Source organism: Loxodonta africana, chromosome X (genome assembly GCF_030014295.1).
Source record: "Loxodonta africana isolate mLoxAfr1 chromosome X, mLoxAfr1.hap2, whole genome shotgun sequence".
NCBI classification, from domain to species: Eukaryota; Metazoa; Chordata; class Mammalia; order Proboscidea; family Elephantidae; genus Loxodonta; species Loxodonta africana.
Genome location: NC_087369.1, coordinates 116,226,184 through 116,240,069, shown reverse-complemented (window position 1 = coordinate 116,240,069; position 13,886 = coordinate 116,226,184). Strand labels below are relative to the sequence as shown.

The window sequence follows — 13,886 nt, the reverse complement described above, 5'->3', positions numbered from 1 at the left end:
GGACTCTTGTGTTCCCTGTCAGAACTGTCATTGGTGGTAGCCTGGCACCATCTAGTTCTTGTCTCAGGCTAATGGAGTCTCTGGTTTATGTGGTCCTTTTGTCTCCTGGGCTAATATTTTCCTTGTGTCTTGTGTTTTTCATTCTCCTTTGCTCCAGATGGGTTGAGACCAACTGATGCATCTTAGGCAGCCACTAGTGAGCTTTTAAGACTCTAGACACCACTCACCAAAGTGGGATGCAAAACATTTTCTTAATAAACCTTGTTGTGCCCATTGACCTACATGTCCCCCAAAACCAGGGTCCTCAGACCCCTGCCCCTGCTACTCTATCCCTCGAAGTGTTTGTGTTCAGGAAACTTCTTAGCTTTTGGTTTAGTTCAGTTGTGCTGACTTCCCTTGTATTGTGTATTGCACTTCCTTTCACCAAAGATAATTCTTATCTACTATCTAGTTAGTGAATTCCCCTCTTCCTCCCTCCCCACCCTCATAAGCATCAAATAATGTTTTCTTCTATGTTTAAACCTTTCCTTGAGTTCTTATAATAGTGGTTTCATACAATATTTGTCCTTTTGTGACTAATTTCACTCAGCATAATGCCTTCCAGATTCATCCATGGTGTAAGATGTTTCGTGGATTCCTCATTGTCCTTTATCGCTGCATAGTATTCCATTGTGTGTATATATCATTTTTTTTATCCATTCTTCTGTTGATGGGCACCTAGGTTGTTGCCATCTTTTTGCTACTGTGAACTGTACTGCAAAGAACATGGGTGTGCATATACCTATTAGTGTGACGACTCTTATTTCTCTAGAATATATTCCAAGAAGTGAGACTGCTGGATTGTATGGTATTTCTATTTCTAGCTTGTTAAGGAAGAACCAAATCAAATTCCAAAGTGGCTGTACCATTTTACATTCCCACCAGCAGTGCATAAGCGTTCCAGTCTCTCTACAACCTCTCCAACATTTATTTTTTGGTGTGTGTTTTGGATTAATGCAAGCTTTGTTGGGGTGAGATGGTATCCCATCGTAGTTTGGATTTGCATTTCTCTAATGGCTAATGATCGTGAGCATTTCCTCATGTATCTGTTAGCAGCCTGAATGTCTTCTCTGGTAAAGTGCCTGTTCATATCCTTTGCCCATTTTTAATTGGGTTATTTGTCTTTTTGTTGTTGAGGTGTTGAAGTATCTTGTATATTTTAGAGATTAGACCCTGATCAGATATGTCATAGCTAGCCTGTAGGTTGTTGTCTTATTCTTTTGATAAGCATAAGTGCTTGATTTTTAGGAGCTCCCAGTTATCTAGTTTTCTTCCAGTGTTTGTCTGCAATATATTAGGGCTCCTAGCATTGTCCCTATTTTTCCTTCCATGATCTTTATCATTTTAGATTTAATATTTAGGTCTTACATCCATTTTGTTTAATGTTAATATTAGCCCTAACCACTTCAAATCTGCTACTTTGAATATGTTATATTCTAGAAAATTTGGGAGTACCTCCTGTTAGAATTGTATGTAAAGTAAGACTAAATTGAAAAAAGTCTTTTAAGGGCTCATCTATGAATGTATTATTAAGCTTTAGTGTATGTGTAAAAGACACTTAATGTTGCAATAAATTCTAAATATTTAATTTAAATATCTAGTTGGTTAGTTAGTTAATTATGGATGGCAGGCATAGGAGGCATGTTAGGTACAACTAGCATATTTTAACGCATGATCATTCTGTCCTTTGCTCAAAACCATGATAATAAAACTACGACAACAAAAACACCAGTAGTGGAATCTATGGTATTAAAGGGATGATCTCCAATCTTCTCAGGGACTATCTGCCTAGACTCTGATTCTCATCTTTCTGTCAGATTTACCTGGGGAGGGTATTTTTTTTCCAAACCAAACATCTCTGGCGATACTCATAAAGATTTTGCCAGTCTCTCTTTAGGGAGACATGTCCCACCTCTTTATTCAGAATCAAAGCCATAATTAAGCTATTATTATTGATGAAAGGGGAAGCCATAGGTCCACTGTCTTATGGACAAAAAATTCTTTGAGAATCCCTTTAGGGTCTTCTTCTATTAAAAATTTTTAGGTGCAGAAACAGGCACTTCCCACTTTTGCTGAGACATCAGTAATATCTGAGAAGTAGGGCATATTGAAGATACGTGACAGTTAAGAAAAATTTGATTGAAGCATATATTAATAACAAATAAATTAAGAAGTACATGGTGCCACAAAAAGTTCTACATAGAGCCAGATGGCCAATGGAAAAGTATAGCTTGGAAATATTGATGCAAAAATCTCAGCTATGGTTGTAGCCAAATGAATAATGTACCATGAGACCACTAAGTCCAGAAGAGATTAATACACTCATCAAAGTGTAGAAGGTAAGAACGAGAGCTACTACCCCATATTTTTTTCTGAAAAGTTGATGAGTAAAATAAATTAATACAAGAGTCACATTTCAATAGTACAAAGCAGAAAATGTTCAACTACAAATACACAGAGAAATGAAAGATGGAATAATAATAGCAACAACTAGGCAGAAAACTTTGTATTAGTAAATGAACAGAGGATACAAGGATCTCTGGCAGTCAGGAAGCTTTAAAGACATTACTTTACCAGCCTCCTGAGGCCAAACATAGAAACCAACAAGAAAGCAACTCAGAGCAAACTAGAATCAAGACTACAACATTATTTCTAGTTCTTTACAGCCTTAGTCTTTACCAATCTTTTTGTAAAAAGAAATTTTATCAATACGTACGTATCGCACACACTATAACTGTCAAATGAGCCTAAGTTAACTGCATACTGAACCTCTATATGAGTCACCTAACATGTTCCTTTGATTCCCTGTAACCAATTCTTTGGTAATTAAAGTCAAGAATTAAAAAGCCACTCAAGGTGGGTCAGAAATTTCTGAAATCAGACATACCCAATCATATATCTTATTAAAATAAATGGATTTCAATACACTTAATCATAAATCTTATTACAATGGGTTTCAACAACTTCCAGCTATAACTAACAAATCATGAGTTACAGAAGCATCATACTAGTTCCTCACCTAGAAATGTCTCTGATTTTGGTATTTCTAGCAACCTAAGTCTTATATACATGCTTACTGACATCTTTTTCCTTTCCTCAGTCATTTTTTTTCTCCCTCACTTTTACTTCTTGTTTCTCAGATGTGTCTTGAATAGCTAAATGGACTAGTGAGATTCTACTGATTTCTATTAACAAAGCCATGATCTTGAACAATGTTGCTTTACTAAGTCTACTTACTTAGCAAAATATAAAGCCAAAAGACTTGTACATATATTTTTAAAATTAGTGTGCTCATTTATCTCAGATCAAGCCTATAAAGTTACTTCAAAGATTTTTTAACATTAGCATAGTTGAAGAAAATGTTCACATTCAACTTAAGAAATAAAATTATTTTTCTTTAAAAAAGTTTCTAAACCACTGTAACAAAGGTACCATTCTTAAGCGATGTGTATAGATAGAATACACTAGTCAAAATTCTATGCAGTTATGTTAAGCATAAATTAATCTAACTTATCAAACAGGAAAGCAAAAAATTTTCAAATGGAAATTGAAACTATAAAAAATCTTAATCTTTTATGGTCTCAAAATTCAATATTTAAAGAAAAGAGGGGCCCTTTTGACTTCAAGGTGACAAAACAAATTAAAAACCGCATCACTTCTGGACACGTCATTTGTTGAATTCTGAATCATCAGTTCTCTATAGTGACTGGTATTACTCTAACACAAAAAGCTTATGAAATGCCTAATGCTTTACAAAAGAAAATAACAAGGAACAATTTATTAACTCTTCTTCAAGTACTCTGTCTAAAGAGAAAAAGTAGTAAGGGTCATCAATATAGTAAATGTACACATGCAACTTACTGGTAACATTGTTTTTAGTCCAGAACGAAGAAATTCATTCCTTAAATGTATTCGAAAATCAAGCTCATAAGGAGAAGTTACAAGGGCATTTATAAACTGCATGCAGGCCACCTGCAATTAGAAAGGAAATTTTATTTTAAAAAAGAGACATTTAAATAATTTAGGAAATATTTACATTATGCATTCAGAAAAGTATTCATTTTCCCACAGTAAAGGCCTATAAACATACATAATGTAAGAAGAATTGCAAATATTTCCACAAGTATAATGATGATTATGACTTTAGAGTATAAACAGCAAAATTAACAAACTTTTCTAATGTCTGAAATAATTCCAAGGAAGATTTGATGGCTGGTCAAGTACTATTATGTTTTGCTAAACAATATAAAGGAAATTAACCTCCCTCTGAGAAACCTAACGTTCCAAAAGGGTGCATATAGAGCCCTTTAAAAAGATCATGATGTATCTTTTATATGCAGCTGTCCTCAGAGTACACTTGGCCTCAATTCTACATGATGATAAAAATTTTTTCTAAAATAAATCAAATATAGTTATCAAAAAGAAAAAATATCATGATCTTAAACAGGGAATAGTGATAACTTGCAGAAATTAAACTGATTTACACTCTCTCCATCTTCTTCAGATGGATTTGCACAAGATACGTAGAGAGCGTTAAATATATAATTAAGATGAATTAACTTACTATGTATGAAAAAAATGAATGCAAGTAAATTAAGATCAACTAGAAGCCACTGTGACACCAATACTAATGTGCATTTCACAATAAAAAATATAAGGGCTTATTTTCAAGTGAAAGCGTTTCATTAATTGTATTAATACTGGAAAATGAGTTTGGCTTTTCTTACCTTTTTATTTTGAAGTTCCCTATTACCAGAACTTACTTTCTGGAAATTGCAAGCTAGAAGGGAATCAACAAAATTCTAATTGCCCAGTGTTCCATCCGTTATTACTGAGTAGCATTTTTTGGAAAATGCTGCTCAAGTCTAAGGCAACTAGTAACTTAATTGAAGAGCTGCTCATGTAGGCAAGTAGTACTAGAGTGCTCAAAGAGTAGACTGTAAGACAACGCCTGGAAAATACCAGATTTAGTGAAGATGTTAAGTATACATAGAAGAGGACACAAATTAAATCAGTAGTTACTAAGGAAAAAACGTATCGCCAAACGTGAAATATTTCAAACGTTATTTTGACTAGATATACCCAGGCCTATTAATATGATAGTTATTCTTTCAAGGTACAGATATAACATAAAAACATACAGTGAAACCTATAAGAGCCAAAATCCAAAGGCACTGCCTTGTTTTTCTGGGTCTCGCAAGTTTTCCGCCTTTGACAGGGTGCTGAATCCTACCTCATAAACACATAGTGGGTTTTCCTTCTCTGCCAAGTTTCTGCCTTACACAAGTTCCAGCTTTTGTAGGTTCTACTCCATTTTTTTTTTTAAATTTTATATCTTTACCATGTACATTCAAGCTGCTTTTTGGTAGATTAGCCCATCTACCTCACATCCAGGTTCAAAAATCAAAAGTTGATGATTATTTTAAAGGGGATGATTCAGGTTGTTTCCAACAATACTAGATATCTAAATGATATTTTAACAAAGTAGTCCAACTTATACAAATGCCCAATTATTAAGATAAAAACACTTAAACAATTGACTATTTCCCGTACACTTGGCATTATCTTAAAAGACACGCCAAGTAAGTTACTATGAAACTGAAGCCTTAATGGATAACTTAAACTTCATATTTACAGTAAGAAAACTGTGTTAAGTCTTTATATTGTTGATAGGCTGGGACGTAAGTCTGCATGCTTTACTATATTATCACTGTATTGCTTGACACCAATACAACTGTAACATGACCAAACAAGTCAAAATACATGCTTAATCCAAAATTAATAGAGAGAAAAGTTGCCATCTGCTGGGATTGTTTTTGCCAGAAGAAATTCTAGCTTAATGACTTGTATTAATACCCTACAAGTAAAGAGAACATTTCTGTTAAGAAGTTAATGAATCTTGCAAATGTACCTTTACATTAATGAAAGTATTTGGATCAGAAGATAATAAAAATAGTAAAAGTCCATAAAATGAATGTCTGTATCAACATCAAAATAACTTTACATTTAATCAGATAAATGTTTCAGTGCTATTAAGTACTAATTTTACATACAGTAAATGTACATATAACTGAATATCAGAACAATGAGGTTTCATTTTTTGACTAGAATGTAAAATGATTAGCAAACACATTGAAGTCAGTATTTTCAAGAGGTAGTGGCACTGGTTTATCAAACACTAATAGATATTTAATTAATAACAAATAACATTAGATGAACAGTCATGCCACCATGTCATTTCCACCATAATCTTCTAAGCAATATTCTTTTATAGAAATATTTATATAGTATGAATGTGGGGAGCAAAAAAGTCATTTCAATTATTTCTATTTCTCTGTGCTACTACACTATTACTGCCCTTTTCAGAGAACAGAAACAAAATCAATCAAAAATTGAAATAAGTGTTACTATTTATTATTACAAAATTATAAAAAATATAATTAGCTTAAAGGGTAGAAAATATTATTATTTAATTATAAAAATGAAACACCTATTGGGTAGATTGTGAATTCATAGCTGAATACAGGACCCCAAAATGTTATCGTAATTATTTTTTTTAATTACTTAGTTGTCTGATAATATATTAGGTGCTTTACGTAACTCACCCTTAATCTCACCCACATAAAAACCACATAAGGTGTTATCCTTATTTCACAGGCGATGAAACTGAGGTTAAAAGCAGCTAAATAACTTACAAAAGGCCACACAGCAAGGAGGAAACTCAGGACTCTATACTGTATATTGTTACTCCAAATACTGATTAATTACCAGCACATTCCAGCTGTCTCATAAGCTCCATTTATGGATTCATACAACAGAAGGTTTAAGGACGTGTTAGATAATAAAATTTAACTTGTGCATCATGCTTAATACACTCCAAATATCTAGCTTTGAAACTCTAGATTAATTAGAAAAACATAGGTTATTTTAACTATAAAAACTATAAAAAATAATAATAATGATTATCATATTACATAAGGAGCCCTTCTGGCACAGCAGTTTAGTGCTCGGCTGCTAGCTGAAAGGTTGGAAGTTTGAGCCCACAAACCGCTGTGTAAGAGAAAGATGTAGAAGTCTACTTCCATAAAGATTACAGCCTTGAAAAACTATGGGGCAGTTCTACTCTGTCCTATAGGGTCACTATGAGTCAGAATCGACTCAACAGCAGTGGGTTTTGGTTGCTATAATACACAATGGAAAAAAAAAAAAACAGACGAACTAAAGGAAAAGTAGAAAATAGTTTCAGGAATGGATTACATTCCACTTTAAACACATCCTGAATAGTGAAACATGGCAGTATCCCATCATCCAAAATAACGATCTCTTCCCTCTTTCTCTACTTTCTGTTACCCATTCCCAACTCAGCATGGGTGTGCACTCACACTTGCACACACACTACAGCTGCACTGTTTAATGCAAGAGTTACTAGTCACAATTTAAGCTTTAATTATAATTCAATAAAATTTAAAATTCAGTTCCCCAGTTCCCTAACGACCCCTACTAATAGTCACACTAGTCACAGTCAAGTGCTCGAAAGCCACAGGTGTGGCTAGGAGCTACCATATTGGACAGCATGGATATAGCATATTACATTTCCATCATCTCAGAAAGTTCTACTTGACAGCATTACACTGAAGACTTTAAAAAAAAAAAAAAAAAGGCTTCTGGTCTAATCCTAAACTCCAAAAAGTACAAAATTCATTTCTGAATAATGAAAGTTTCAAAATTGGTATGCTAAACTTCCAAGAATATAAATCCTCAAGAGCATGATTGAACTGTGTTGCCCCCTTAAAAGGTAAAACCAATCTCCTTTCCAGAAAGAAAAAAAAAAAAAAACTCCAGAGATAGAAAATAAAGAATCATGGGATTTAAAAGCTTGAGAGAACATGAATACTCTGGTCATACCTACCCATTTAAAGGTAAAGAAACTGAAAACCTAGAAAGATTAGATGATTTGCCCAAGATCACACAGCTTGCGAACCACAAAGATGGTTCTAGAACTCAGGCCTCACAACTTTTAGCATTGGATTCTATCACACTATAATGCAGAAGCTGCGACTACTGAATAGCATTTCTCCTTACACTGTGGCTTACTTTCTCTATAATAGCTTTAAATTTCAAAATGGTCTGTCCTATCTATTTCAGTTTTTAAATATTGCTTCCATGCAAATTCAAATTTAAAAATCACTAGACATCAGTGAATTTTCACCATTATAAATAACTAGGCATGCTAGGTAGGCCCACAATTCTGATTTTTAACTATTAAAAATAACCAGTTTCTTTATTTGCATTTTTATTCAATGTTCTCCTTATGTAATCAGGACATTTCTAACGATATCTAAATAAAGTATTGAGAAAATGCATAAACATATATAGATTAAAAATACACCAATTTTGCCCATGTGATAATACATCCAATAATCTGTGCCATATATTAAACTGAATTACTACTGCTTTTTCACATTATGAGCCTTCCTTTACTAAAATAATATATTCTGTTTCTCAATACTCATCTGCATTCCTTATTTACAGGATGTTACTGTCTCCATTTGTGTGTGGGGGGGGTGTTGATTAGATTGTAAACTTTCCAAGTCTTATCTGTATTTAAGATTTTCTTCTCAAGAATAGCCCCCATTAAAATGGTTAAAATACAGTTGAGTGAAGAGCATTTAAATATTTCACAATTTATTGGCATGAGATATGTCATCATCAAAAAAAAAATATGCTCCATTACTTGCTAAGTGGTAGAGAGGGTGAAATGTTTAAACAGGATACATGTTCACAAAATTACTGGAAAAATGCCAGAACCTTTTATTTATTTTAACTTAACAGCTTTGAAAACTAAACAAACATCTATCTGTTTGATCACAATTCATAGAGCTATGGAGTATAATAATTCCAACTCTAGGGCATTACCATATAGATTATCCATATTGCCATTAACTGTGACAAAATGTACTTTTAAAATTTTATTGACACTGTCACATACTTGACCTTATTAAGTACTTTGTTGACATTAACAAGGTCTGTCTTTATTCTAGCCCAGCAGGATTTAGAAAAAAAGATGGTTTAAGTCAAAAAAGTACCAACCAAGAAAGATAAATGTACAGAACAAGTTAATTAAGTCAAGAAATGGAGAAGGATTCCAGGCAAAAGGAAGACCTGTGCAAAAGTATGGAGGTGGAGGAATGAAACAGCATAACATGTTCAGGAAACAAAAATGCAGTATGACTAAACCAAAAAGTACATAGAGAGGTGGAACATGAGGCTAGAGACAAAAGCAGGAGCCAAATTAGGAAGTATTTTGTGTGGGCTAGGAACAGACTTCAGTCCTACAGGCTATGGGAAGCCATTGTATGATTTAAGTAGTGATATGACAAGAATTACATCTCAGAAAGATAACTTAATGGAGGATAATTTAAAGGGAGCTAGAATGGAATGGAGGGTAGAAGACATTTAACAGTCCAGTGAAATGATTAAATGGTAAGAAGTGAGCCCACCCTGAAATAAAGAAGAGGCAGTGGTAGGGAGGAAGGGATACTATACTAAGGAAGCTTGGAAGTATAACACTAAAGAAATAGAATTGATAGGATATGGTGAAAACAAACTGGTAAGAGAAAACCAGGAGAGCTTAGTATCAGGGAAATCAGAAAGCTGGGGCAGGGGGAAAGCTTTTATAAAGGAGTGATCAACAGTGTCAAATGCTCCTGAAGAAACCAATATGATGACTTCAAAAATGTCAACTGCTTTTTATATTATGGAAGTCACCGGTAGCTCTCTATTACTAAAGCTGATATTTTGATTTGATAATTAACTTGGAATAGTTAAAAGGCATCTTTTCTTTAAGTTAGAAACTATTCTTTTTAAACACTGAAAAATGACTTAAAAAAAACTTCTGTTGAGTGGATTATGGCTCACAGTGACCGTATAGGACAGAGTAGAACTGCCCCATAGGGTTTTCAAGGCTGAAATCTTTAGGGAAGCAGACGATCACATCTTTCTTCTGAGGAGTGACTGGTGGGTTGGAACTGCCAACCTTTGAGTTAGCAGCCAAGCACTTGGCTACTGCACCAATGATAACACTGTACAAATATCTCTATAAAACCCTCCACTGTAGTATTTCTACATTAAAAATGGTAGTAACATAAAAACCATCAATAAATAGAACACGTTTCCTAAGAATTACCAGACATCCATGCAACACTTAATATTTAATATGTCCTTTACTTTTCCACAACTTTTCACCTAACTCATAAGCTTCAATGAGTAATTTTCTTGTTAACCCACCTCTACTGACAAATGATATATCCCAAGCCACTACTTCACTGGTGATAAGAGTATACTAACACCTAATTTAACAAATATACTGAGAGTAAAATCTCTACTCTCTGTGAACCACTACAGAGAAAGAGTCCATGCATTAGAGACACTGATTTTTGCACAGAACTCTATTTGAAATGAATTACATAATTCTCACCTCCTGAGGAGCCCTGGTGGTGCAGTGGTTAAGAGCTGCTAATCAAAAGGCTGGCACTTCGAATCCACCAGCTGCTCCGTGGAAACCCTATTGGGCAGTTCTACTCTGTCCTATAGGGTCAGATTTGTTTTGTTTTGTTTTTTGCTCCATCTCCTTAAACAAAATATACTAGGTAGGATTTAACATTTTCTTGCTGACTCTGGGCATCATTAAATATGTGAGTTAATGAGCTATGCTGTACTACAGAGATGCTCTTAGGAGCTATTGAGGTATGTAGGACTATTTGCCCTGACACGAAATGAAATAAAATGTTAGAATTTTTTGCATTCTAGTTTCAGCCTTTCATTGTGTTTCTACCTCCTCCCTTACTTTTAGTGTGCTAGTTATCACTTCTTGATGATCTCCGTGCACCAGTCTGGAATAAACCCTCTCCCAGCCTTCCAACTTGGGCTTCTAGTCTCATGTGTCTGGAAAAGAGACAATCAGGCTCATTAAACAGCATAAGAAAAAAGAGTAAAAAGCCCTGATTGAAAGGCCAAAAGGTTTTTTCTCGACGTGAGCCTTATTTGATGGACTTGGGGACATTGTTGTAGGCTGCTCAGGGTGTTTTATTTTATTTCTTTTTTGGTTCTCAGTTCTATTCCAAAATGATAAATCTATTAACTAAGTGAGAGCTCTGGATAAATGAGCCGATTACATTATCAGTAAAGAGTATATTGTCATTTTCACGTACCATATCTAATCACGACCTGCACTAATTTTTTTTATTTATTTTTAGCATGTTAGAAAACATTTTTAAAATGCATTAAATCATGCTAAACACACTTGTGCTCCTGATGTACTTTAAGACATGGCAATTTAAAAATTATAAATTTTTATAATACATCATTTTCTGATAAAGTCACTACTTTCTCATTCCATAAACAATTATTATTAATGCTCAGTATTCAATATCTTTTCCTGCTGAGCTATGAAGAAATCAGTTTCAACAACTACGTATAGGTAATCTCACTCTGTTCTCTTTTCTGAAGTAACTTGCAGACTACTCTGGCCTCTATTTTTACCCACTGGAAGCCTTTCTCCTTGACTCCCACTCTACCATAATACTGCTTCTCTCCAAGAAAAGGCTATTTCCTGGAAAATTACTACCTATCCTTCGAGGCCCAGTTTAAGTGTCACTTCATCACTCAAGCTTTCCCGGACTTACGCAAGACTTGGCTAAGTCATTCCTTTTTGCTCTTTTTAAACCTTACCAGGAGAAAAGGGATATGGGTGGGGAAAGACAGGAATTTCAGGCAAAGGAATCTGCACTATCAAATGTATAAAAATCTACAGCATATTTGGGAAACACAAGATTTGGTATGGCTGAAACCTATGGTACATTCGTAAGAGTGATATGTCCAAAGGTCAGCATGTAAGAATGGGGCCACACTGAAAAAGGTCATCTTCCATGATCAGGCTTTTCACCTTTATCACACTAGTAATGGGTCATGAGCAGAGGATTTTACTAATGTCAATATGTTAGAATCATATTTATTTCTTAAGGATAACTGACAATAGGATAGAACATTTGTCTGAAGAGGGAGAATGTGTTAGTATGGAGTACTAATAAAAAAAACTTGTAATAATATCGGTGGGAGAAGATAAACGCAGTGGCACTAGAGAAAATAAGACAGATTAAAACTAATCAATAAGACTTGATGATTGATTGGATTCAGGGGACAAAGAATGAAGTCATAAGGAAAATTGGAGATTGGGTAAAACATGATACCATTAATAAGATGATCTAAAATGGGAAACACAGAAAGAAAGTACATTTATTTTGGGGGAATCAGGTTAAGGGGAAGAGATAACAAGCTCAGTTTTAATATAAGAAGAGGTACAGTATAGTGGTTAAGAGCATGTGCTTTGGAGCCAGATTGCCTGTTATTAAATCTAGGCTTGGCCTCCCATTTGCTTTGTGAGTCTAAGAAACTCATTTAAAACTTTCTGAGCTTCAGTTTACTCATCTATAAAATGGGAATATTACTACTCTATCCCTCATACAATTGCTATGGGGTGTAAATAAGATAACATATGTAAAGTATTTAGAACATTGCTCAGTGCATGGCTTATAAATGCTATTTTTAATTTCTTATTTTTTAAAATGCCTATAAGACATGCAGTTAAAACCAAAATACCAAACCCATTGCCGTCAAGTTGATTCCGACTCATAGCAAACCTATAGAGCTGCTGCCCCATAGGATTTCCAAGGCTGTGATCTTTATGAAAGTAGACTGCCACATCTTTCTCCTGCAGAGCAAGTGGTGGGTTCAAAACCCTTGCGGCTGGCAGCCGAGCACTTAACCACTTTGCAACCAGGGCTCCTTAGACATCTAGTCAGGCATTTGGAAATGCACGTGTGAATAGAGAGAGCTGTATAATCTGGACTTATAAATCTGGGGAATCACTAGAACATACTTGGATGTTGAAGCCAGAGAAGCAATTAAGTATATTCATGAGGGAAAATATATATATTCGTATGTACATACACATGATTATATATATATACATATGAATACATATATGTGTATGCATATATACATATGCATGTATATATGTAAAAACGGCAATAAAAGAGGACCAAGGATAGAACCTAAGGAACAAAATACCCAAGGAGTAAGAAGAAGAGAAACACATTAAAAAGACAGAAAAGAAACAGAGGTAGTCGGAGAGCATGTAGAGAAGAGTGCCTAGAAATCTAAGGTATATAAAATTTTCAAGGTGGGAGGTGATCAACAGGGCCAAATGATCAGGACTGGATAGAAGCAGTATGATTTTGAATTTAAAGGATCACTGTCGACCTTTTTGAGAACTGTAAAAAAGTGGAGTTGTGAAAGGCAATTTAGAAAGCAGAGAAAGTAAGTACAGTTGATTCTTTTAGAGACTTGGACTATTAAGTAAAAGAGGGAGATGAGAGGCTAGTTTGAGGTATAAACAGGATCAGAAGATACTATAGTATAAAGCAGACTTGAGGATGATACTAAGCTGAAAGGAAGTCAATGAAGAGAGATCATATGAAGACATATGATTTAGTTTCTACCTATTTCTTGAACTACTAAAGATAATGAAAATCTTATCACAGAAACAAAATTTCACTTTAAAGATGAACTAGAAAAAAAATCTGTAAGAAGTTAATGATCTGCTTTGAGATCCAAAGAAAAAAGAAAGAATAGGTATATAGTTGTTATTTAAAAATATAATTAGTGCTGTATTTTAACAGAATTACTTTCTGAGACTCTAAAAACATTTTGAGAAGTCTCAAGGTACTACAGAAATAGGAAAAGTAATTCTGTTAAAATACGGCACTAATTATATTTTTTAAACAACA

At 34.2% G+C, this 13,886-nt stretch overlaps 1 protein-coding gene across 10 annotated transcripts in view; it reads right to left on the bottom strand.

The window, feature by feature from the left end:
• Positions 1-13,886, bottom strand: part of DIAPH2 (diaphanous related formin 2) — a 940,735-nt gene that overhangs the window by 663,051 nt on the left and 263,798 nt on the right. For all 10 annotated transcript variants that reach the window (XM_064277942.1, XM_064277941.1, XM_064277943.1 and 7 more), the window contains one exon: positions 3,901-4,011. In XM_064277942.1, the coding sequence (XP_064134012.1) occupies positions 3,901-4,011 (111 nt within the window). The remainder of the gene's footprint in view (positions 1-3,900; positions 4,012-13,886) is intronic.